Here is a 25,407-nt window from a genome sequence, read left to right as displayed (position 1 = left end):
AACAAGACCTTTCGGATAAACTACTGATACATTTTGTCACAGCGAGTGTAGATTTAAGTAGCGCCCTTGAAAGAACTCCTCACATGCCGACCCTCCCATTGTACTCCTGTCAGCTTCTTTGCTCTCGGATTTCCCCCTTATCTTTGTGACCTTTAAAAAAATCCCTTGCTTTTTTCACTCCTTCCTTTCCCCACGTCCCCCTCCCGCACCCCCACCAAATAAAGTGGCATTGTTAATGAGAGTGACAGCACACCTTTTTAATTTACAATAGGGCCATTGTTGTTTGCTAGTTTTGTTCAATAGTCGATAATATTTTCTACAGTCCTGTATTTAGAGTCCTGAGAATATTGTACGCAAGTAACCACTTGCTGAACTGTAGGTGCTGTCAAGGTTTCAGTTTACATTACAAAGTGGAGGAGGCGGGGGGGGGGTCTCTTAACTCCACAATAATCTGAAGGAATGTCGGATAGCCAGATTTTTTCTTTTCAATTTGCTATGTTCAGCCTTGGAGCAACAGCTTTGAGCACCTTGGTTTTAAATCTTCGCTCAGTGTTACACCAATCCTTACATCTTGATTTATTTATAAGTAACTATTGTTTATAAGTAACTCATGACCAGTGATTTCTCCCAATCTAATCTCACATTATTTTAATTTTTGATTGGATTTGATTTATTAATGTCACAGTGAAAAGCATTGTTTCTTGCGCGCTCTACAGACAAAGCATGCCATTCATAGAGAAGGAAAGGAGAATATTAATTAAAACTTAATATATGGTCGGTCCATTCAAAAGTCTGATGGCAGCAGGGAAGAAGCTGTTCTTGAGTCGGTCGCATTAAGCTGATCTTTCTCTACACCCTAGCTATGACTGTAACACTACATTCTGCACTCTCTCCTTTCCTTCTCTATGAACGGTATGCTTTGTCTGTATAGCGTGCAAGAAACAATACTTTTTACTGTATTTGATTTGATTTATTATTGTCACATGTATTAGCATACAGTGAAAAGTATTGTTTCTTGCGTGCTATACAAGACAGAGCATACTGTTCATAGAGAAGGAAATGAGAGAGTGCAGAATGTAGTGTTACAGTCATAGCAAGGGTGTAGAGAAAGATCAACTTAATGCAAGGTAGGTCCATTCAAAAGTCTGACGGCAGCAGGGAAGAAGCTGTTCTTGAGTCAGTTGCATTAAGTTGATCTTTCTCTACACCCTAGCTATGACTGAAGCACTACATTCTGCACTCTCTCCTTTCCTTCTCTATGAACGGTATGCTTTGTCTGTATAGCGCGCAAGAAACAGTACTTTTTACTGTATTTGATTTAATTTATTATCATCACATGTATTAGCATACAGTGAAAAGTATTGTTTCTTGCGCGCTATACAAGACAGAGCATACTGTTCATAGAGAAGGAAACAAGAGAGTGCAGAATGTAGTGTTACAGTCATAGCTAGGGTGTAGAGAAAGATCAACTTAATGCAAGGTAGGTCCATTCAAAAGTCTGACGGCAGCAGGGAAGAAGCTGTTCTTGAGTCGGCTGGTACGTGATCTTAGACTTTTGTATCTTTTTCCCAATGGAAGAAAGTGGAAGAGAGAATGTCCGGGGTGTGTGGGGTCCTTGATTATCCTGGCTGCTTTGCTGAGGCAGCGGGAAGTGTAGACAGTGTCAATGGATGGGAGGCTGGTTACTGATGTATACTCATGTATACTAATACATGAGACAATGATAAATCAAATCAAACATGATCTCAGACTTTTGTATCTTTTTCCCAACGGAGGATGGTAGAAGAGGGTATGTCTGGGGTGTGTGGAGTCCTTGAATATGCTGGCTGCTTTTCCGAGGCAGCGGGAAGCATTACATTAATTTTGCTCCTTGCCCAATGTGGTAAACCACTGTTATCTGCTATCTGTTACCTGTATATGTGGCACATCCCTGTCGGTTCCGCCCAAGTCTCCTCCCCCTGGTCTGGGTATAAAGGCGGTGGCTCCTCCCCCCTTGCTCTCAGTTCAGACCAGATCACCAACAGGGATGGCTCCAAGTTCTTGCCAATAAAAGCCTATTTGTCTTGCTCACAACTAGTCTCGGCTCGATTGGTAGTGCATCACCCAATTTGTTTATCTTTCAACAATGTCGACTTGCATTCAAATGTTGCCTTCAGCATAGAGAAAATGTCTCAAAGTACTTGAGCAAACTATTGTATAAAAGGAATGAATGTTGAGTCAAAGAATAAGGCATCGTGATATCTGCCCCAGTGCTTGGTTAAGGAGGTGATTGTTAAGTAGGATTTTAAAGGAGAGAGGGGCAGAGGGGTTTAGGGAAGGAATTCCAGAGGTTGGGATCCAGATGGCTATTGGCAGAGCTGCCAGTGATGGACTTTCTTGACTGGATTCATTATTGTCACTTGATTGGGATACAGTGAAACGTATTGTTTCTTGCGCTACACAGACAAAGCATACCGTTCATAGAGTACATGGGGAGAAGGAAAAGAAAGGGTGCAGAATATTGCAAGGGATTTTCCAGCCGCGTTCGCCCCAAGGTCAGAAAGTCCCACCTGAGGTCAACGGAACTTTTACAACAAATATATATTTGTTACCAAATATTAACCATGTTAAAGAAGCTTTTTTTCCAATTCACAGCAATCAACTTGGCAACTCAAAAAATGCACATCTGCTGTTCAGCCACGATGTTCCACAGCATTTCAGTTAAAATTAGTTTTGAAAGCAGTCATTTAAAAACAAGGTCTGTTTCCCACCCGCTACAATGGCCCGTCGCGGGCAGGGTGGTAAAATTCTGCCCATCGTGTTGCAGTTACAGATAGGGTGCAGAGAAAGATCAGCTTAATGCAAAGTACGTCCATTCAAAAGTCTGATGGCAGCAGGGAGGTTAGTGCGTGACCTCAGACTTTTGTATCTCTTTCCCAATGGAAGAAGGAGGAAGAGAGCCTGATAAGGGTCATGGGGGCATTTGATTATGCCGTTTGCTTTTCCAAGGCAGCGGGAAGTGTAGACAGAGTCAATGGATGGGAGACTGGTTTGCTTGATGGACTGGGCTTCGTTCACAACCCTTTGTAGTTTCTTGTGGTCTTGGTCAGAGTAGGAGCCGTTCAAAACTGTGATAGATCCAGAAAGGATGCTTTCTATGGTGCATCTGTAAAGGTTGGTGAGAGCCGTAGCTGGCATGCCAAATTTCCTTAGCCTCTTGAGAAAGTAGGGGCATTGGTGGGCTTTCCTACAGAAAGGAGGAGGTGTGAGAGGCTTGAGTGGGATTGCAGGGCTTGCAGAGATGGGGACAGTCAATGGAGGGTTTTGATTTTGCATCTGAGGTATTTGGGCTCTGGGAGCTGATGAATGTCAGGGGGAGCTGGTCAAGTTGGACTTGGCTTAGAATTGGTCATACTTTGCCAAGTCAGAGCTGAACAATACGTACGGCATCAGCTGCCACACTTTGGGCGCGGTCTTATCGGCCGTTCATGCCACGCTCCCGCTGCAGCATGTTCGGAGAATTTGGCAGCCAACCATGTCTTCGTTTACTGTGGCAGGATGGAAAAATCCCGCTGGCGTGAACAGTGGTGAGATCTATCCCTTTGATGCAATGCCCACATCCCATAAAATATTTTAAAAATTGAGAAAACTGCTATTCTTTGCTCCTTTTATTGCCCAATATTTGTTGCCCATCCCCAATTGTGCTTGAACTGAGAGATTGCGAGGCCATTTCAGAGGATAGTTGAGAGTCAACCACGTTGCTGTGGCTCTGGAGTCACATATAGGCCAGACCAGGTAAGGACGGCAGATTTCCTTCCCTAAAGGGGCATTAGTGAACCAGATGGGTTTTTCCAACAATCCATGATAGCTGACTGGCCTCATATTCCCAATTTTACTAACTTAAGTTCCAGCAGCTGTGGGATTTGAACCCCGGAGGGTTAGTCTGGCTCCCTAGATTACTGGTCCATAATGCCAAATATGTTGGGAGAGAAGGTCTACCTGACCAATACCTGGAATGGGTGGGTTGTATTATAAGGAAATGTTGGACGGGCTAGGCTTGTATCTCCTGGAGTTTAGAAGACTAAGAGGCAACTTGATTGGAAGACGTAAGATCCTGAGGGGTCTTGACAAGATGGATGTGGAGAGGAGTGAATGCTGAGAAGGTTGGAGGGAGTGCAGAGAAGATTTACCAGCCTGATTCCTGGGATGGCAGGATTGACATATGAGGAGAGACTGGGGGAATTCTCCCGTCCCACCTGCCACGGAAATCGTAGGGGGTGGGGGGCAGACTACGCAAAGGTCCACTGACCTCGGGGGGGGGGGGATTTCTCCAGCTTAGGGGCAACCATGGCCAGAGAATCGCACCCATTGAGTCAGTTAGGATTGTATTTGCTGGAGTTCAGAAGAATGAGGGAGGACTAGTGTTCAATTCTGGTCGCCACACTACCAGAAGGATGTGGAGGCTTTGGAGAGGGTACAGAAAAGATTTAGCAGGATGTTGCCTGGTATGGAGGGCATCAACTATGAGGAGAGATTGGAGAAACTTGGTTTGTTCTCACTGGAACGACGAAGGTTGAGGGGTGACCTGGTAGAAGTCTACAAGATTATGAGAGGCATGGACAGAGTAGATAGTCAGAAACTTTTTCCCAGGATGGAAGACTCAATTACTAGGGGACACAGGTTTAAAGTGCTTGGGGCAAGGTTTAAAGGAAATGTACGAGGCAGATTTTTTACACAGAGGGTGGTGGGTGCCTGGAACTCGTTGCCGGGGGAGGTAGTGCAGCAAATATGATAGTGACTTTTAAGGGGCGTCTTGACAAATACATGAATAGGATGGGAATAGAGGGATATGATCCCCGGAAGGGTAGGGGGTTTTAGTTAAGTCGGGCAGCATGGTCAGTGCAGGCTTGGAGGGTCGAAGGGCCTGTTCCTGCGCTGTAATTTTCTTTGTTCTTTGTTCTTTGAATCTCATTGAAACCTATAAAATTCTAACAGGATTACGCAGAGTAGATGCAGGAAGGATGTTCCCGATGGTGTGCGTGTCCAGAACCAGGGGTCACTGTCTGAGGATATGGCATAGACTGTTTACGGCAGAGATGAGGAGAAATGTCTTCACTCAGAGACTGGTGAATGTGTGGAATTCGCTACCACAGAAAGTGGTTGAGGCCAAAACATTGAATGTTTTCAAGAAGCCGTTAGATAAAGCATTTGAGGTGAAGGAGATCAAAGGATATGGGGGGAAGGTGGGATTAGGCTATTGAGTTGGATGATCAGCCATGATCATAATGAACGGTGGAGCAGGCTTGAAGGGCCAAATGGCCTCCTCCTGCTCCTGTTTTCTATGTTTCCTCTTGTGGCAGAATCTATAACTCGGATCACTGGTTAAAATAAGCGGGCGCCCATTTAAAAAGAGAGAGGAGGAGAATTGTTTCTCTCCAGAGGGTCTTTGGAACTCCTGAAAAGGAAGTGGGCGCAGAGTCTTTGAATATTTTTAAGCCAGAGGTGGGTAGATTCTTGGTCAACAAGGGGGTGATAGGTTAACGTGGGAAGGTGGGATGCAGACTTGAGGTTGCTATCAAATCAGACATGATCTTGTTAAATGGAGGAGCAGGCTCAAGGGGTGGAATGGCCTACTCCTGCTTCTTGTTGGTGTGACACCATCTCCATGTATACACAACCTATGTCTGTTGCCTTCTTGATTCCTGTTACAAAAAAATGCTTTTTTTCTCTTAAAATTAATTCTTGGTGGGTTATCAGCGGGTTATCACACCGCTAGTCACAGGTCTCCGGGTTTTTTCAAACTAGAGGCCTGTGACCAGCGGTGTGCCTCAGGAATCAGTGCTGGGTCCACTGTTATTTGTCATTTATATTAATGATTTGGATGAGAATATAGGAGGCATAGTTTGTAAGTTTGCAGATGACACCAAGATTAGTGGCATAGTGGACAGTGAAGTAGGTTATCTCGAATTGAATCTTGATCAATTGGGGCAGTGGGCTGACGAATGGCGGATGGAGTTTAATTTAGACAAATGCGAGGTGATGCATTTTGGTAGGTTGAACCAGAGCAGGACTTACTCAGTTAATGGTAGGGCGTTGGGGAGAGTTACAGAACAAAGAGATCTAGGGATACAGGTTCATAGCTCCCTGAAAGTGGAGTCACAGGTGGACAGAGTGGTGAAGAAGGCATTCAGCATGCTTGGTTTCATTGGCCAGAACATTGAATACAGGGGTTGGGACAGTCTTGTTGAAGTTGTACTAGACATTGGTAAGGCCACACTTGGAATACTGTGTGCAATTCTGGTCACCGTATTATACAAAGGATAGAAAGAGTGCAGAAACGATTTACTAGGATGCTACCCGGACTTGAGTCATAAGGAGAGGCTGGATAGACTGGGACCTTTTTCTCTGGAGCGTAGAAAGCTGAGGGGCCATCTTATAGCGGTCTATAAAATAATGAGGGGCATAGATCAGCTAGATAGTCAATATCTTTTCCCAAAGGTAGGGGAGTCTAAAACTCGAGGGCATAGATTTAAGGTGAGAGGGGAGAGATACAAAAGTGTCCAGAAGGGCAATTTTTTCACACAGAGGGTGGTGAGTGTCTGGAACAAACTGCCAGAGGTTGTAGTAGAAGCGGGTACAATTTTGTTTGATAAAAAGCCTTTAGATAGTTACATGGGTACGATGGGTATAGAGGGATGTGAGCCAAATATGGGCAATTGGGATTAGCTTAGGGGTTTAAAAAAAAGGGGCGGCATGGACAAGTTGGGCTAAAGGGCCTGTTTCCATGCTGTAAACATCTATGGCTCTATGACTTTATGACTCCACCTCAGTAAATCCTTAAAACATAGAATCATTGAATAGTATAGAATCATAGAATCTCTACAGTGCAGAAGGAGGCCATTTGGCCCATTGAGCCAACAATCCCACCCAGGTCCTATCCCCTCATGAATTTACCCTTGCTAATCCCCCAGACACTGAGGGACAATTTATCGTGGCCAATCCACCTAACCTGTGCATCTTTGGGACTGTGGGAGGAAAGCGGAGCACCCGGAGGAAACCCACGCAGACACGAGGAGAACGTGCAAACTCCACACAGACAGCGACCCAAGGTCGGAATTGAACCCGGGTCCCTGGCGCTGTGAGGCAGCAGCGCTAACCATCAGGACCAATGAAGATTTTCTTTTTAACACGGGTGAGGATTTTCCATTCCTGCTTACCCAGGGACCAGAAATTCCTGCCCAAGGTCGACGGATCATTCAATGGTCCGTTAAATTATCCATTCCACCCATGACGATTCCGGTGGCAGGCGGGATCAGAAAGCTTACCCCTGGGTCTGATGTCTGATGCAAATTTTTTTGGAACGTGTTTCATTTTTTATTTCTAGTATCAAAAAGGGGAGGAAAATCTGAACCCAAAAAAGCTAGGAAAATCTGCGGGAGTCAGGTCAATAAATATTAACATTAGCTCCTAATGCTATCCTAATAGCTTTTATTTTAAACCTGCAAGGAGTACTGAACTGGCCTGGCTTGTATGATCAAGTTGCAGCTGTAATTGGGACCAGCGCTTTGCAATGTTAAGGTGTACCTGGAGATTGTTGTCCAAATAAGTAATGATGGGTGAAGTCTGCAAATATTTGCCAAGAGCCATTTGAGAACTCACTGCACTCCAAAACATTTGCAATCTTCAGAGAGCTAGGTCGCTATTTCTGTCTCCGCTGTAGATTGGGTCCAGCGATGTCACCTCAAGAATCTGATGCTCCACAGACCACCAACTTCCTTTCGATTTGATTTGATTTGATTTATTATTGCCACATGTATTGGAATACAGTGAAAAGTATTGTTTCTTGCACGCTATACAGACAAAGCATACTGTTCATAGAGAAGGAAAGGAGAGGGTGCATAATGTAGTGTTACAGTCATAGCTAGGGTGCAGAGAAAGATCTGTCTGTGTGGAGTTTGCACTTTCTCCCTGTGTCTGCATGGGTTTCCTCCGGGTGCTCCGGTTTCCTCACACAGTCCAAAGATGTGCGGGTTAGGTGGATTGGCCATGCTAAATTGTCCCTTAGTGTCAGGGGGACTAGCTAGGGTAAATGCATGGGGTTATAGGGATAGGACCTGGGTGGGATTGTGGTTAGACAATGCATGGTGAGCACTCAAATCTTTTAAGCTTTTATTACTTGCTAGCAAGGAGAACAGACACATTGAATTTCACTGTGATGTTCTGTTGATACATACAGATAATTAGCAGTTATAGTTAATTACAGCAAATGAGAAACGAGCAACTTTCTCATCCTTCATTTGCATACATAGTCCATCATAGCATAGATTTTGCCCTGTCTTATCCAATAGAAACCCATCTCCTTCATTAGCATAATTATATCAACATATCTTGTTTTTTAGCTATTTGTCATGGTAACTTGTCTTTGCTTCATCTTGTGGCCAAAGCCAGGAATGTAATGTTTACGAAACTGACACAAGGTTAGATTAGTCTCTTTCCTGAACTGCTGACCTCAAATGAGGCCTTGTTTGACTTGCTGACAGAGTTGTCTTGTTGTTGTAACTTAATTTCTACAGATGCAGAATCAATCAATGGATTCAAGAAAGAGATAGATAAATATTTGATCAAAAGCGGGATAAAGGGCTATGGGGAAAAGGCAGGGAAGTGGAGTTAGGATGAGATGGACATCAGTCATGATCATAAAGAATGGCGGAGTGGGCTCGAAGGGCTGAATTGCCTACTCTCGCTCCCAATTCCTATGTTGCTATGTTCCTATGTAATCTGTTGGATATAAACCTGTTGGACTTTAACCTGGTGTTGTCAGACTTCTTAATGTGCTTACCCCAGTCCAACGCCAGCATCTCCACATCATGCCTATGTGCTATAACAGGAACTGTTTATTTGAGGTGTGTTACTTGAGTGACAGCAGAGGAAGATTTACAATGAATCTATCCCTGTGCAGTGACAGAATAAGGTGAGAGGTACAGAAAGGTGTGTTTCTTCTGCTGGAAGAGATTTGTGCTGATGAATGCAAAGAATGTCTTGTAGTGTTAGCAGGGATAGCATTGGTAAAATTCAGCATAAAATTTAAGATATGTATTCACTGTGATATTTTGGATGATTACTTGAATAGAAACAATGTGCAGGGATATGGGGCAAAAGGCCAGGGATGCCCTTTAGTGTCAGGAGGATTAGCAGAGTAAATATGCAGGGTTATGGGGATAGGGTCTGGGTGGGATTGTTGCTGGTGAAGGTTGTCTCTATCTTGAACCTCCCCCCCCTTACTCTACAACTATAAACTCTTGTCCTAGACTGTTCTAGAAGGGGAAGCATTTGCATGATATTTGCATATCTCCAGTCTCGGCGCACCTGAGTGGATCTACCAAGGCAGGGGAATGGCACCACAAGCCATAATGCTTGTTTGGAGAGCTGGTGCATACACGATGGGCCAAATGGCCTCCTTTTGCACCGTAACAGTACTATGATTCCATGGCATGATTGTGTGCGCACACGTGTGTGTAGAAGCTCAACTCAGCCAGTCGTATCCTCAGTCGATGTTCACACGCAAAATCTCACACATCAGAATTGAATCATAGAGTCCCTACAGTGCAGAAGGAGGCCATTTGGCCCATCGAGCCTGCACCAGCAACAATCCCACCAGGCCCTATCCCTATAACCCCACGTATTTAACCCCCTGACACTAAGGGGCAATTTAGCATGGCCAATCCACCTAACCCGCACATCTTTGGAATACAGCAACCAATGGACCATGATCGATTGAGACATTTGGAAAATCTTTCATCCTTTGCTGTGTCGGGTGCCAAGGCCAATTGCATTATACCTAACTTACTGACCAGCTGTGATTAACCAAGTTAATACGGTGGGAGGCCAAATCTCGGGTTGGATGCTATCACTCTGCTCTGTAAACTGCATTTGTCTTCTGATCCATCAGTGATGATCAACTGAAGAAGTGTCTTATTCTACAAAACAACTCTCCTCCCCAAGAGAGCGTTGGAAGCAGGGCCGGTGAATATTTTTAAAGCTGTGTTAGATAGGTCTTTGTTTGATAAGGGAGTGAAGGGGGATAAGAAGGAAAGCAGAGTTGAGGCCACAGTCAGATCCCTCCCTACAATCTCACTGAAAGGCAAAGCAGGCTCAGTGGCCAAGTGGCCTATTCCTGCTTTGAATTTCAACGTTCATTAAAATACTGTGATGCAAATGACCCACACAGTAAATCTTTTAAACTCATAAAGAAATAAGTTAATTCGTTAGTGTCACAAGTAGGCTTACATTAACACTGCAATGAAGTAACTGTGAAAATCCCCGAGTCACCACACTCCGGCGCCTGTTCGGGTACACCGAGGAAGAATTTAGCACGGCCAATGCATCTAACCAGCACATCTTTTCGGACTGTGGGAGAAAGCCGGAGCACCCAGACGAAACCCATGCAGACATGGGGAGAACATGCAAACTCCACACAGACAGTGACCCAAGCCGGGAATCGAACCCAGGTCCCTGGCACTGTGGGGCAGCAGTGCTAACCACTGTGCCACCTTCGAGTCTGGATGACCCTTAGTCAGAGCTGTTGTAAGAAAAATATTTCTCTCGAGATCCATTATATTCTTTCCCTTTGAACTGGTCAATCCTGGCAAATGAACTCAGAGATATCCCCAGTTTCACTTGTTATGATACTGGCAGCATGCAATACATAATGTCACCTTTAATTTAATACATGGGACATGGGCATCGTTGGCTAGGCCAGAAATTATTACCCATTTCTAATTGCCCTTGAGGTTTTCTCAGGCATTTTTTAAGTTTATTTATTAGTGCCACAAGTCGGCTTATATTAACACTGCAATGAAGTTACTGTGAAACTCCCCTAGTCGCCACACTCCATTGCCTGTTCGGGTACACTGAGGGAGAATTTAGCATGGCCAATGCATCTAACCAGCACATAGAAATCATAGAAATCATAGAAACCCTACAGTGCAGAAGGAGGCCATTCGGCCCATCGAATCTGCACCGACCACAATCTCACCCAGGCCCTATCCCCACATATTTACCCGCTAATCCCTCTAACCTACACATCCCAGGACTCTAAGGGGCAATTTTTAACCTGGCCAATCAACCTAACCCGCACATCTTTGGACTGTGGGAGGAAACCGGAGCACCCGGAGGAAACCCACGCAGACACGAGGAGAATGTTCTTTTCGGACTGTGGGAGGAAACCGGAGCATCCGGAGGAAACTCACGCAGACACGGGGAGACGTGCAAACTCCGAACAGACACCCAAGGCAGGAATTGAACACAGGTCCCTGGCACTGTGAGGCAGCTGTGCTAACCACTGTGCCCCCGTGCTGACCAGCTGCTCTAAGAAATTTCCTGACTAATTTCTGTAACGAGATAGTATTGGTTAGAATTCGAATTGCAAGATAAACGGTTCAAACGTTAAGCTTGATCAGAGGTGAGACTGCCTGAAAACCCATGCTGTGCAAATGACAAGTGAGACAGGAAATGCTAAGCTTTGTACATTTTGTATTATCTTTCATTGATAGAGCTGGAATTCCTGACAAGATGACATCATCCAATGATTATGGCGCCTCTTCATGGGAACTGAACGTTCAGGTAGATCAGCCAGATGAAGACTCACTGCTGGAGTTTAACTTGCGAGTTACTGGGGACTGCCATGTTGGAGGAGTCATGCTAAAATTAGTGGAACAAATTCGTAAGTGAAAATCTCTTATTTCCAAGTGTGAGCTATGTCATGCTTGACAAAGCAATTTTCAGCACATTTAATCCCTAAAAACCCATTCGAGGATACTATTTTAGTATAAAATTTGATTTGATGTTGATTTGATTTATTATTGTCACCTGTACTGGAATCATAGAATCATACAGTGCAGAAGGAGGCCATTCAGCCCATCAAGTCCATCAAGAATACAGTGAAAGTTGTTTCTTGCAGACTATAGAAGCAAAACATACCATTCATAGAATACATAGGATAAAAGGAAAAGAGAGGAAGGAGAATGTAGTGTTACAGTCATAGCTAGGGTGTGGAGAAAGATCAACTTAATATATGATAGAGGACCAAAGAATCTCTACAGTGCAGAAGAAGGCCATTCTGCCCATCGAGTCTGCACTGACTCAGCATCTTACCCAGGCCCATCCGCTGCCCTATCCCTGTAACCCCATGCATTTAACCCACTAATCCCCTGAAACTAAGGGGCAATTTAGCATGGCCAATCCACCTAACTTGCACGTTTTTGGACTGTGGGTGGAAACCAGAGCATCCGGAGGAAACCCATGCAAACATGGGGAGAATGTGCAAACTCCACACTGACAGTCTACCAAGGACGGAATTGAACCCGAGTCCCTGGTGCTGCCAGAATCATAGAATCCTACAGAGCAGAGCATTTGGCCCATCGAGTCTGCACCAACCACAATCCCACCCAGGCCCTATCCCCATAACCCCATGCATTTACACTAGCTAGTCCCCCCGACATTGAGGGGCAATTTAGCATGGCCAATGCACCTAACCCACACATCTTTGGACTGCGGGAGGAAACCGGAGCACCTGGAGGAAACCCACGCAGACATGGGGAGAACGTGAAAACTCCACACAGACAGTGACCTGAGGCCAGAATTGAACCTGGGTCACCAGTGCTGTGAGACAGCACTGCTGACTACTGTGCCACCATGCCGCCCCTGTGAAGGTGGTTAGCACAATATCCAATCACTTTGGAGCCTGGGCTTTAATGAGATTTACAAGTGTATGGACAGACGGAAATGGCTGACCTGATCCCTATTATTGTGCTACAACAAGGGATCCTAAAATCCATCCTCTGTAGGTGCCTTAACTGGCACAAGTTTGGGAAGTCAAAATCCCGGTTCCTTGGGAGGTGTGGCTTATAGCACAAGAGCCCTCCAGAATTTAAAACAAATTGACCCACAGACATACTCTTCTCCCACCTTCTTCCGTCGGGAAAAAGATACAAAAGTCTGAGATCACGTACCAACCGACTCAAGAACAGCTTCTTCCCTGCTGCTGTCAGACCTTTGAATGGGCCTACCTTGCATTAAGTTGATCTTTCTCTACACCCTGGCTATGACTGTAACACTACATTCTGCACTCTCTCCTTTCCTTCTCTATGAACGGTATGCTTTCTCTGTATCGCACGCAAGAAACAATACTTTTCACTGTATCCCAATACATGTGACAATAATAAATCAAAATCAGTGCCCACTATCTCACTCACAGAGGCCATGAGGATAGATAGCGTGAGAAACGGACGCTTCAGGTTGATCATTATTCTCCTGAAACTGCTCTTAAGACATGCATCTGTCATTCCTCAAGGCCTCTCCCACTCCTCTGCCATAACTCTATCCCAGGTTCAGTGGAAACCTTGGTTTTGCGCACAAGCCTGAGGGTTAAACTCTACAGGGATAACTTGTGCAACAATTCTCCAGCTTCAGAGACCGTCAGGAATTTAGCCACGTACACCTGCAATTTTGCGTTCATTTTGATGGAAGGTGGCACGGTGGCACAGTGGGTTAGCACTGCTGCCTCACAGTTCCAGTGACCTGGGTTCAATTCCTGCCTTGGGTCACTGTGCGGAGTTTGCACTTTCTCCCTGTGTCTGCGTGGGTTTCCTCCAGGTGCTCCGGTTCCCTCCCACACTCCAAAGATGTGCAGGTTAGGTTGATTGGCCATGCTAAATTCGCCTTAGTGTCTGGGGTATTAGCAGGGTAAATATGTGAGATTACGGGAATAGGGCCTGGGTGGGATTGTGGTTGGTGCAGACACGATGGGCCGAATGGCCTCCTTCCGCACTGTAGGGATTCTATGATTCTATGACTTAGATGTGGGCACTAGGGATACAACTTTTCCCTCATAGTTGGTTCCATGGTCAATATTCACTCATATCCTTTAGAGAAGGAAATCTGCCATGCTTGACTGGTCTGGCCTACAAGTTTATATCACAGAGTGATATTGACGGTGGTGGGCTGAGGGCTGAGGCGAGATAAATGCAAAGTGATGCATTTTGGAAGAACTAATGTAGGGGGGAGTTATACAACAAATGGCAAAGCCATCAAGAGTATAGAAACACAGAGGGACCTGGGTGTGCAAGTCCACAAATCCTTGAAGGTGGCAGCACAGGTGGAGAAGGTGGTGAAGAAGGCATATGGTATGCTTGCTTTATAGGACGGGGTATAGAGTATAAAAGCTGGAGTCTGATGTTGCAGCTGTATAGAACGCTGGTTAGGCCACATTTGGAGTACTGCGTCCAGTTCTGGTCGCCGCACGGCCAGAAAGACCTGGAGGCTTTAGAGAGAGTGCAGCGAAGGTTTACCAGGATGTTGCCTGCTATGGAGGGTCTTAGCTATGAGGAGAGATTGGGTAAACTGGGCTTGTTCTCCCTGGAAAGACGGAGAATGAGGGGAGACCTAATAGAGGTGTACAAAATTATGAAGGGTATAGATAGGGTGAACAGTGGGAAGCTTTTTCCCAGGTCGGAGGTGACGATCACAAGGGGTCACGGGCTCAAGGTGAGAGGGGCGAGGTATAACTCAGGTATCAGAGGGACGTTTTTTACACAGAGAGTGGTGGGGGCCTGGAATGCGCTGCCAAGTAGGGTGGTGGAGGCAGACACGCTGGCATTGTTTAAGACTTACCTGGATAGTCACATGAGCAGTCTGGGAATGGAGGGATACAGACGAATGGTCTAGTTGGACCAATGAGCAGCACAGGCTTGGAGGGCCGAAGGGCCTGTTTCCTGTGCTGTACTGTTCTTTGTTCTTTGAGGGAGATAGGAAATGGCCACGCCATAAATGGGTTTAAACCCTGAGATACCAATGTAGATCAACTGGTAGGGGTGATAGGTTAATTGGGACCTGTTGCAGGATTGTGTGTAGAGCAACAGAATTGAATTGAAATTGTGGGGGGGGAGGATGGGAGGCTGACCGAGAGCAGATTGGAATGGCCCAGTCTGCAACTGACAAAGGCATGGGCGGCACGGTAGCACAGTGGTTAGCACTGCTGCTTCACAGCTCCAGGGACCTGGGTTCGATTCCCGGCTTGGGTCACTGTCTGTGTGGAGTTTGCACATTCTCCTCATGTCTGCGTGGGTTTCCTCCGGGTGCTCCGGTTTCCTTCTGCAGTCCAAAGATGTACGGGTTAGGTTGATTGGCCATGCTAAAAATTGCCCTTCGTGTCCTGAGATGCGTAGATTAGAGAGATTAGAGAGAAAATATGTAGGGATATGGGGGTCGGGCCTGGGTGGGATTGTGGTCAGTGCAGACTCGATGGGCCGAATGGCTTCTTTCTGTACTGTAGGGTTTCTATGATTCTATGAGGCTAAAGCAGGGACAGGGGTAGCTGGTATGCAGGCAAAAGTAGACAGAGTTGATAAGAGAGTATATATGAGATCAGAAATGTGGCTTAGGGCCAAATAGGACATTGGGTTAGGGAACAGTCTGTATCAGTGACCGGGGAGGGGAATGGTGAGGATGCGCTGCTTGTGGCAGAGACCCAAAGGATAGTTTTGATCGTCCCAATGTCCCAAACAGGAGCAGATTACAGCTCAGCCGTAATTGAATATCAGGATAGCAATCGAGCAACAGAGACAGTAGAAACTTTGAGGTGTGATGAGATAGATCCAAGCACAGTTGGCATGCATTTAGAAGCTTACTCGATGGGCAACCCACCACGTGATTCACGGAGGCAGCTTGCCATTGGCGAGCGGCAAGATCTTCTGGTCCTGATTTTTGACAACGAGGTTTCACGTTGAATGCGTCCAATGCTGCCAGGAAACCTGCAGAGGGAGTACACTGTAGGCGGGGCCAGAAGATCCTGCCGACATGAATGGCCAGAAGGTTCCGGCCCAAGTTTACATCTGTAGTAGGTTAAACCCAGGGAGTGTGGGCTACAAGCAGGAGTGGAATGTGTGGAAAAGGTTAAGGAGACAGCACTGTGCTATCCACATTCACTGCAGGCAGACAGGACAAAATACAAGTAACTACATCTCAGGCGGCACGAAAATAGACACAACTGAGGTGGTACTGCTCCAAGGTTATAACAACCATTTGAGAATTGATATCACTTATCAAGGTTCTAAAAGTCGAGAGGAACAATTGTGCCTCTGAAAAACTAATCAAGTGTCCAGGAGATGGGGCAAGTAACACCCCATCGAAATCAGTTTGACAACCACAACACTTTGGTATTGTAAACAGGTAGACAGGAGATGACCGGAAAATGATTAATGCTAAAGCACACAAGACAATGGAACCATCTAATGTAATCAAAAACAGAACCTTAACCAATTCAAGATAACACTATGATGACCTGATGTAAAAGCAATGTTTTGCAATGTGAAGAAAGGGATATAAGGATCTGTAAGAACCAATGGTCAGCAGAGTAGCTCGGAAGCAAGCTGTAGTTACAGCCACAAGTTCTGCTCTTCCTCATGCATGTTGAGTAAAGCCATTTTTGTTGAAGTTCTGCACAGCCTCGGAAGACTCAGTTTGTTCATTCCCTCCAACACCTCCAAGGGGCAGCATGTCAATGAGGAAGAGTCGGGTGAGGGGGGAGGGGGTGAAGTGGGAGGCAATAACAGATTCCTGGGATTTTCTTATTTGAGTGCAACTAGAAATATAAAATTGCAGGATACCATGGAGGCAAATCAGTGCTCACTTTGCCTTGTAGAGGCCATTATTCACACATTAATAACAATAAACTACTAACATGACTTGTAGTTGTCCATTCAAAGGATCAATTTGAATATCTTAAGATCAAGGTGATTTGATTTGATTTGATTTATTATTGTCACATGTATTGTGATACAGTGAAAGGTATTGTTTCCTGCGCACTATACAGACAAAGCATACCATTCACAGAGTACATAGGGGAGAAGGAAAGGAGAGAGTGCAGAATGTAGTGTTACTGTCAGAGCTAGGGCGTAGAGATAGATCAACTTAATGAGAGGTGGGTCCATTCAAAAGTCTGATGGCAGCAGGGAAGAAGCTGCTCTTGAGTCTGTTGCTAATTGTTTTCAGGTTCTTGTATCTTTTTCCTGACGGAAGAAGGTGGAAGAAAGTATGTCCAGGGTGCATTGGATCCTTGATTATACTGGCTGCTAAATTACCCAAGGCAATGGGGAGTGTAGATGGAGTCAATGGATGGGAGGCTGGTTTACGTAATGGACTGGACTAAGTGGACAACCCTTTATATTTTCTTGCGGCTTGGGCAAAGCAGGAGCCATACCAAGCTATGATACATCTGGAAAGAATGCTTTCTATGGTGCATCTGTAAACTTGCTTAGAGTCATAGCAGACATGCCAAATTTCCTTAGCCTCCTGAGAAAGTGGAGGCCTTGGTGGGCTTTCTTAACTATAGCGTCAGCGTGGAGGACAGATTGTTGGTGATCTGGACACCTGGGAACTTGAAACTCTCAACCATTTCCACTTCACCACCATTGATGTAGACAGGGGCATGTCCTCCACTATGCTGCCTGAAATCAGTGACTATCTCTTTCGTTTTACTGACACTGAGGGAGAGATTATTGCCATTGCACCAGTTCACCAGATTCGGTCATCAGGTGACAGGTTATGGTTGGGTTTGGAATCATAGAATTGTAGAAACTCTACCCCGCTAATCCCTCTAACCTATGCATCCTGGGAGAATAAGGGGCAATTTAGCATGGCCAATGCTCCTAACCCGCACATCTTTGACTGTGAGAGGAAATCGGAGCACCCGGAGGAAACGTACACAGACACAGAGAGAATGTGCAAACTCCACATCGGGTCCCTGGCACTGTGAGGCAGCAGTGCTAACCACTGTGCCGCCCTTGCACCGTTTGCAAACCTCAACACTGTTACATTCTGTTGGAATTTGCTGTTGCGTATTGAGAATAAATCTGTTCAAACACAAGATCTTATTCATTGCACTGAGTGGCCAAAAGATCAGCAAAAAAAATGTGGAACGCACTTTGTGAAGATTCACAGCCAGCAGTGTGAAGCCAATGGCATCAGCCATCGCTGTGGGATTACAGTTGAGTCGCTAAGGAAGATTGTTGACCTGAAAGAGGCATGCATTGCAAATAATGATTACTAAACTTTATTTTTAAAGCTTCCTCAGAAATTACATTTAATTCCTTGGAATTGAAGGGTAGCGCTGCTTAATATAACATTGACTTAGAACTATCTCCTGACACAACATCATCTTTTGCCCTCATTCTGTTTCTGTGAATGTGATTGTTAGTTTTTCAGTGATATAGACAAGATGCATGGCAATGATCTTGGAAGGCCAGCAATAACAGAACAATTTGACTCATCTTCAAAGGCAGCTGTAATCACTGGGTTCAGGTCATTCCAGAAGATGTTCCCTCAAGAGAACCATAGTCTAAAACTGTGAGACATATTTACTTTGATGAGTTATCATCAACAACTTTTCTCGTTATGATTCCGGGGCAATTGTTGGATTGCTCCGATGCAATGTGGAAATTTTTCCGGGATTTGTACTCAAGCGTTTTAGATCACCTGGAGGCAGTAAATACCATTACGTATGAAACTGGATATTTTTCTCAGCATTTAAAACTATGTAAAGTTAATGATTCCAGTGTATTCTGACCACTCCACAGTATTAAAGAGGGCAGTGGTTAGCATTGCTGCCTCACAGCGCCAGGGACCCGGGTTCAATTCCTGGCTTGGATCACTGTCTGTGCGGAGTTTGCACATTCTCTCCGTATCTGCGTGGGTTTCCTCCGGGCGCTCCGGTTTCCTCCCACTGTCCAAAAATATGCAAGTTAGGTGGATTGGCCGTACTAACCTGTCCCTCAGTGTCAGAGGCTAAGGTAAATGTGTGGAGTTATGGGGGTAGGACTTGGGTGGGATTGTGGTTGGTGCAAGACTCAATGGGCCGAATGGCCTCCTACTGCACTGTAGGGATTCTATGATTCTAGGAGGGAGCGTGACACTGAAGGAACAGGATTCCCTCTGGGCTCCTGTCCAACCCGACTGCACAGTAATTTTACACTGGGCCGGGCAAGGCCTCGGACAGAAAGCCCGCCCCTACATCAGTTGAGATCCTTAAGAGGCCAGTTAGTGGCACTTGGCTATGAGCAGAGATTGAATAAACTAGGATTGAAAGACGGAGGTTGAGGGGAAACCTGATAGAGGTCTACAAAATTATGAGAGGCATAGACAGGATGGATAGTCAGAGGCTTTTTCCCAGGGTGGAAGTGTCAAATACAAGGGGCCAGGGGTTCAAGGTGAGAGGGGGGAAAGTTTAAGGGAGATACGCAGGGTACGTTTTTCATGCAGAGAGTGGTGGGTGCCTGGAACGTGCTGCCAGTGGTGGAAGCAGGCATATTAGCAACATTTAAGAGGCATCTGGATGGGTACATGAATAGTTAGGGAATAGAGGGATACGGACCGAGTAGGACAGAGGGTTTATTTTTAGGGCATCATGATCGGCACGGGCTTGGGCGGCCAAAGGGCCTGTTCCTGTGCTGTACTTTTCTTTGCACTTTGTTCTTAAGGGTCGTTGCCTATCCAGCCTCAATCTAGGCTGATAAGACGGTTGACCTAACATGGGAAAAGACCGAAAATCAACTAACTTAGACCTTGGGCAGAATGGGGAGCACTCAGCCCCCCACCCCCCCCCCCCCCCCTCCCCACCACCCTATGGCTAGCCTACCCTCCCTGCCCTGGGACTCCTTGAGGATTACCTGGGCCCCCAGTGCCCGGATGTAGTCTCAAGCATCTTCATGCAATTCCCCTCCAGCCCAGTACAGCTCTCGTTGCTGGAGGAACTGGAGAGCTGAGGTGGGACCTTCTCCCGAGTGAGTATCGGACGCCCCACCTGCACCCGCTTAACGTTTATTCACGCGTGAAGTGGGCAGAGGGGCACTTGGAATCAGCACTCCACGGGTTGGTGAGAAACGAAACCTCAAAACGTTCAGGTCAAGGAGTTTATGTGGGTGGCACTCGGTACAATTTGAAACCCAGCAGGTCTTGAAGATTCATTCACATGGATCTTGTGGATTAGCCTTGTGCTTTTGTGAAATATTTAAACACAGCAGTCATAGAATCATAGAATCCCTACAGTGCAGAGAGAAGGAGGCCATTCGGCCCATGGAGCTTGCCAATCCCACCCAGGCCCTATCCCCGTAACCCCACGTATTTGCCCTGCTAACCCCCCTGACACTCGGGCCTGAATTTTACTGGCACACCTGCCCCAATTCCAGGGGCGGACAAGGATCGGAGAACAGCATCTTCCGTTGGCCTCTGGCGGGACCGTACAAACCTCAGGCGGACATGCCGGTATAATTCCACCGTAAAGGTCAATTTAGCATGGCCAACCAACCTAACCCGCACACCTTTGGACTGTGGGAGGAAACCTGAGCACCCGGAGGAAACCCACGCAGACATGGGGAGAACGTGCAAACTCTGCACAGACAGTGACCCGAGGCCAGAATCGAACCCGGGTCCTTGGCAGTGCTAACCATTGTGCCACCAGGCCACCCTTCTATGTTGATTGAGAAAAGTGGTGCCGTATACAACCTACCCCAACAAATTTGCAATGATTTTCTGACGAGTTCTCATGATACATTTAGGATATAAGATTATTCAGCAATAAACCTGGAATGAAGATGATCGGCAAAGGGACTACACTTGTTTTAAATTATATTTAGAATAACACAGCATTGAGGAAACTGTGCAATTAGCGAGACCCAATTGAAAAGCTAACATCAGCCTTGACGTGAAGAGCTAAATAGGCATTTTCTGTGCTGTAATTTCCTTGATTTTATATCGCCATTATAAAGCCACTAAACCCTATTTATTATTGCTAATTTTGAAGGTAATAACTTGCAAAACAGTATTCTGAAGTCTAGACGTAGTTTGGATGATGTTCAGGAGTTTGTATTGAAGCTAGGTGTGGCATGGTGACACAATGGTTAGCACTGCTGCCTCACAGCGCCAGGTACCCGGGTTTGAATCTCGGTCTTGGTTCACTGTCTGTGTGGAGTCTGCACGTTCTCCTCGTGTCTGCGTCGGTTTCCTCCGGGGCTCCGGTTTCCGCCCACAGTCCGAAGATGTGCAGGTTAGGTGGATTAGCCGTGCTAAATTGCCCCTTCGTGTCAGGGGGACTAACAGAGTAAATACGTGGGGTTACGGGGACAGGGCCTGGGTGGGATTGTTGCCGGTGCAGGCTCAATGGGCTGAATGGCCTCCTTCTGCACTGTAAGGATTCTATGTGCACATTCCCATTTTGGTTTTGCAACAATATACACAAGAGGTAGAACTATGTATGCACACACAAATCTGACGCTTGCGAGAAGCTGTAATCAAAATCTTCCAAAAGGTCCACATCCAAGATGCCAACTGGGCAGTGCTCTCTGTCGATTGTTGTCTGACCTGCTGAGTGTTTTCTGAACTTTATGGGCTGGGTTTCATGGAGGGGGTGGGTGGAGTGCCTTGCTACCCAACAGCATGGCATTCTGCCAGTGGCAGGGAAGGTGAAGAACGACCCTCCCACTGAGGGGTTGGTTGCCCCACATAAGTGGCCAAATAAGGACCTCTTCCCGCTTCCACTGACTTTTTAACTGCCCAGTGTGGGCCCTTGCCCATGTGAGCATACCACCTGGTGAACCTTGGTGGCCTCCTTGCAGACTTGTCAAGGCGGAGCGTGGGGAGGCCTCCTATCTGGGCAATGTGGTCCACGTTAGTCCTCCCAGCAGCAATGGCTGTCCCTGCAAATTTCAGGATCTTGGTGAACTATGAGACATAGGAACATAGAAACCAGAAGCAGGAGTAGGCCATTTGGCCCTTTGAGCCTGCTCCACCATTCATTTTGATCATGGCTGATCATGCAACTTAATATCCTGATCCCCCTTCCCCCCATATTCCTTGATCCCTTTAGCCCCAAGAGCTATATCCAATTTCTTCTTGAAATCACACAACACTTTGGCCTGAACTACTTTCTGTGGTAGTGAATTCCACACATTCACCACTCTCTGGGTGAAGAAATTTCTCCTCACCTCAGTCCTAAAATGTTATCATCAAACTATGATCCCTAGTTCTGGGCTCCCCCACCATTGGGAACATTCTTTCTGAATCCTGTCTAATCCTATTAGAATTTTATAAGTTTCTATGAGATTCCCAGTTTGATAGCAATCATAGGAAGGCAGATTGTTATTGAGAGAGGTGGATACTCAGCACAACCTTGGTGTCCTTGTGCATCAGTTGCTGAAAGTAAGTGTGCAGGTGCAGTAGGGAGTAAAGAAAGCAAATGGTATGTTGGCCTTCACAGTGAGAGAATGAGTGTGTAAGAATAGGGATGTTTTACTGTATCAGGTGTTGGTGAGGCCAAACCTGGAGTATTGTGTGCAGTTTTGGTGCCCTTATCTGAGGAAGGATGTTCTTGCTTTGGAGTGAGTGCAGCAAAGGTTTCCCAGGCTGATTCCTGGGATGGCAGGTCTGTCATATGAGGAGAGATTAAGTTGGTTAGGATTGTATTCATTGGAGTTCAGAAGAGTAGAAGGGGATCTCATAGATTTTAGACTAGGTATGTAGAGCCATGTGAGTTTTGATTAGGACAGAGACAGAGTCATGTAGTTAATGGGAGGAGCTAAACTTGCAGGAACAAAAAAAAGTTTCATTTTCATTTTAAAATATGTGCAGTTGCTGCCTGTGCTGCCAGAAGAAAGCAGTATCTCCCTGTGTTTCTCTCTCCAAAGGCTTTCTGAAAGCTCCAGGCCTAGTAACCTAAGTCAGAGGAAATATGCCTGTGTTTTGCTAACTAATTTTAAACTGGAGTTTAAGTCTATAAGCGAAATTGTGCTTGATTGGGACTCATAGTGATAGATAAGCATTTAGGAATTGTATCTTGCCATGTTTAAGTATTGTTCAATTGTTAAAAGTTAAGCTAATTAATTTGTTATATTTCAACTCTGTTGGTAAGTACAATTTGCTTTGCTAAAAGCTCCCTTGTTTGTCAGTAGGATAACACCTGGCGTGAAACAAGCTGTCCTCACATTAACGCCAAAACAGAAACATTTTTGGGGTCTAGCCTGGCTTCATAATATACCTTGAGGTTTCTGATCTGGGACCCTAACACAGTTCAACCTCAGAGTGATCCAGCTGCAAGGAAGATTTCTTCAGCTACTTAATATATTTGGTAGCTTAATAGAATTTAACCAGAAGCAACTGTAATGAGAACAAATGTCTCACAGCTTTAGCCCTGTCTCTTGCCAAAGAAAATTGGAGGGGAGCTGTTCTGAAGTTCCAGCTGGCAAGTCAGGGGTTTTCCATTAGTTAATCCATTGCTCCAGCACTTGTGGTTTAGTGAATCATATTTAGTAATGCATTTTAGTACGAGCAATAGAATTCCAGGGAAAAGGACAACATGAGGAAGTTCTGCAGGTGAAGTTCCACAGTGAATTTTTGATTCTGGTCAGCTAACATCTGCACTTTGAATGATGCAGAATACGGAAGGGTAGCTGAAATTTTTCTTGAAATCCCAACTAATTAGGTGACTCTTATGGGTAAACAGTTTTGCTTTGGTAGTCAACTATGATACTTAATGCGCCATTCTAGCAACAGAATAATAAAGTTTTAAAGTCCATTTATTAGTGTCACAAGTCGGCTTATATTAACACTGCAATGAAGTTACTGTGAAAATCCCCCAGTCGCCACACTTGGGCGCCTGTTCGGGTACACTGAGGGAGAATTTAGCATGGTCAATGCACCAAACCAGCACGTCTTTCAGACTGTGGGAGGAAACCGGAGCACCCGGAGGAAACCCACGCAGACATGGGGAGAATGTGCAGACTCCGCACAGACCCAAGCTGGGAATTGAAGCTGGGTCCCTGGTGCTGTGAAGCAGCAGTGCTAACCACTGTGCCACTGTGCCACCTGTTCATAACATGATCGGACTTTTGTGTCTCTGTTATCTAATTTAAAGTTATACCTACCAATGGAGATTCACTCATGGTGGATAAGTTCTTTATTCAATGCATTGGAAACAGCTATTGCCTGCTATTCTGGACTAGACATGCATCTGCTGCATTAACTGGAGCTACAATACGTACTCGGCACAGATTAATCAAGGGTGGATCATCTTAGAAACCAATTACCCAAAATATTTCGGGAAGAGAGCACCAGGACCATGCTGTGTCAGGTCATTCAATTTTGGGAGTAATCCTCTTATAGGGTAATATGGGATTGCATTTGGAGGTACACCATTGGTTGGAGGACGACAGCACAGAGCATGAGTGTTCTGAGACCTTAGAGATAGTATCATCTTCTCCTTAAGCAGTCCTTCAATACCAAGGATGACTTGTTTCCTGCTCAATGAGTTCCGAGATCGCTAATGAGTCTAATGATTTGAACATCCTGCCACATACAGGGCAGGTGGTGCTTGAAGGCTTGGGTAAGCGGGTTCCTTGAAGGTTTGGACCCTCCTCCAATGTCTCGATTTCACAGTTGCACGAGCCTGACCAAGTTTCTCAATGTGTTTGGTGCCTTCCCCAATGAACCAGGATCTCCCATGAGTCAGTGGGATGTTTGATCTCATCAAAGGTGCTTTTGAGGACATCCCTGAAGTGTTTCCATTAGCCTCCCGGGAGTCTCCTGCCGTGAGTCCCCAGTGGAGTCATTGTTTCGGGAGTCTGGTGTCAGGTATACAAACTACGTGTTGCCCAGCATTTTGGGTGACTAGTGCCTGGCCGCTGGGCTGGTTGGCTTGCAAGAGGATGCTGTTGTTGGATCACATTTTTCGCCAACAGATTTGCAGGGTCTTGTAAAGCATTGCTGGCGGTACCTCTGCAGAGCTTTCAGGCACCCACTGTAGGTAATGTGACGCTACTGTGCCTTTAAGAAATGTATTTTAATCATGTTCTCTATGAGCAGGCACCGAGTTGCCTAACTGGACGTCCTTTTATTGCTGCTTAAATGATTTAATGTGTTTTTATTTATTTTTTATCTGGGCCTAATGCATTCTCTGGGAGTTTATGACCTTTTTTGAATTGCTGGGGGGGAAGAATGATTGACAGCTCAGACGGGATAGTTTTTTCCTCACAAGAGTTATTTTACTTTCAGCTTTGGTTGCTGGCTAGTTAGAAGACAAGAAGTCTCACAACACCAGGTTAAAGTCCAACAGGTTTATTTGGAATCACGAGCTTTCGGAGCGCTGCTCCTTCATCAGGTGAGTCACCTGATTCCAAATAAACTGGTTGGGCTTTAACCTGGTGTTGTGAGACTTCTTACTGTGCCCACCCCAGTTCAACACCGACATCTCCACATTATAGTTAGAAGGTGTTTAGACTCTAAGCTGGATGCAGTATTTTGTCTCTCTCCCTGGCATTGGAAGTTTTGCTGGCTAGTTGGAAGCCATCTTTCTTACTTTTCTGGAGTGACAATTTTGCTGTTGGT

At 45.7% G+C, this 25,407-nt stretch overlaps 1 protein-coding gene across 1 annotated transcript in view; it reads left to right on the top strand.

The window, feature by feature from the left end:
• The window catches only part of fermt1 (FERM domain containing kindlin 1), an 86,109-nt gene that overhangs the window by 535 nt on the left and 60,167 nt on the right, over positions 1-25,407 (top strand). Inside the window, exon 2 of the mRNA XM_078230610.1 lies at positions 11,532-11,701. Within this exon, the coding sequence (XP_078086736.1) occupies positions 11,551-11,701 (151 nt within the window). The 5' untranslated portion in view covers positions 11,532-11,550. The remainder of the gene's footprint in view (positions 1-11,531; positions 11,702-25,407) is intronic.

The sequence above is a fragment of the Mustelus asterias genome, chromosome 15 (assembly GCF_964213995.1).
Source record: "Mustelus asterias chromosome 15, sMusAst1.hap1.1, whole genome shotgun sequence".
In the NCBI taxonomy this organism is placed as follows: Eukaryota; Metazoa; Chordata; class Chondrichthyes; order Carcharhiniformes; family Triakidae; genus Mustelus; species Mustelus asterias.
This window is presented reverse-complemented; position numbering and strand designations above follow the sequence as displayed.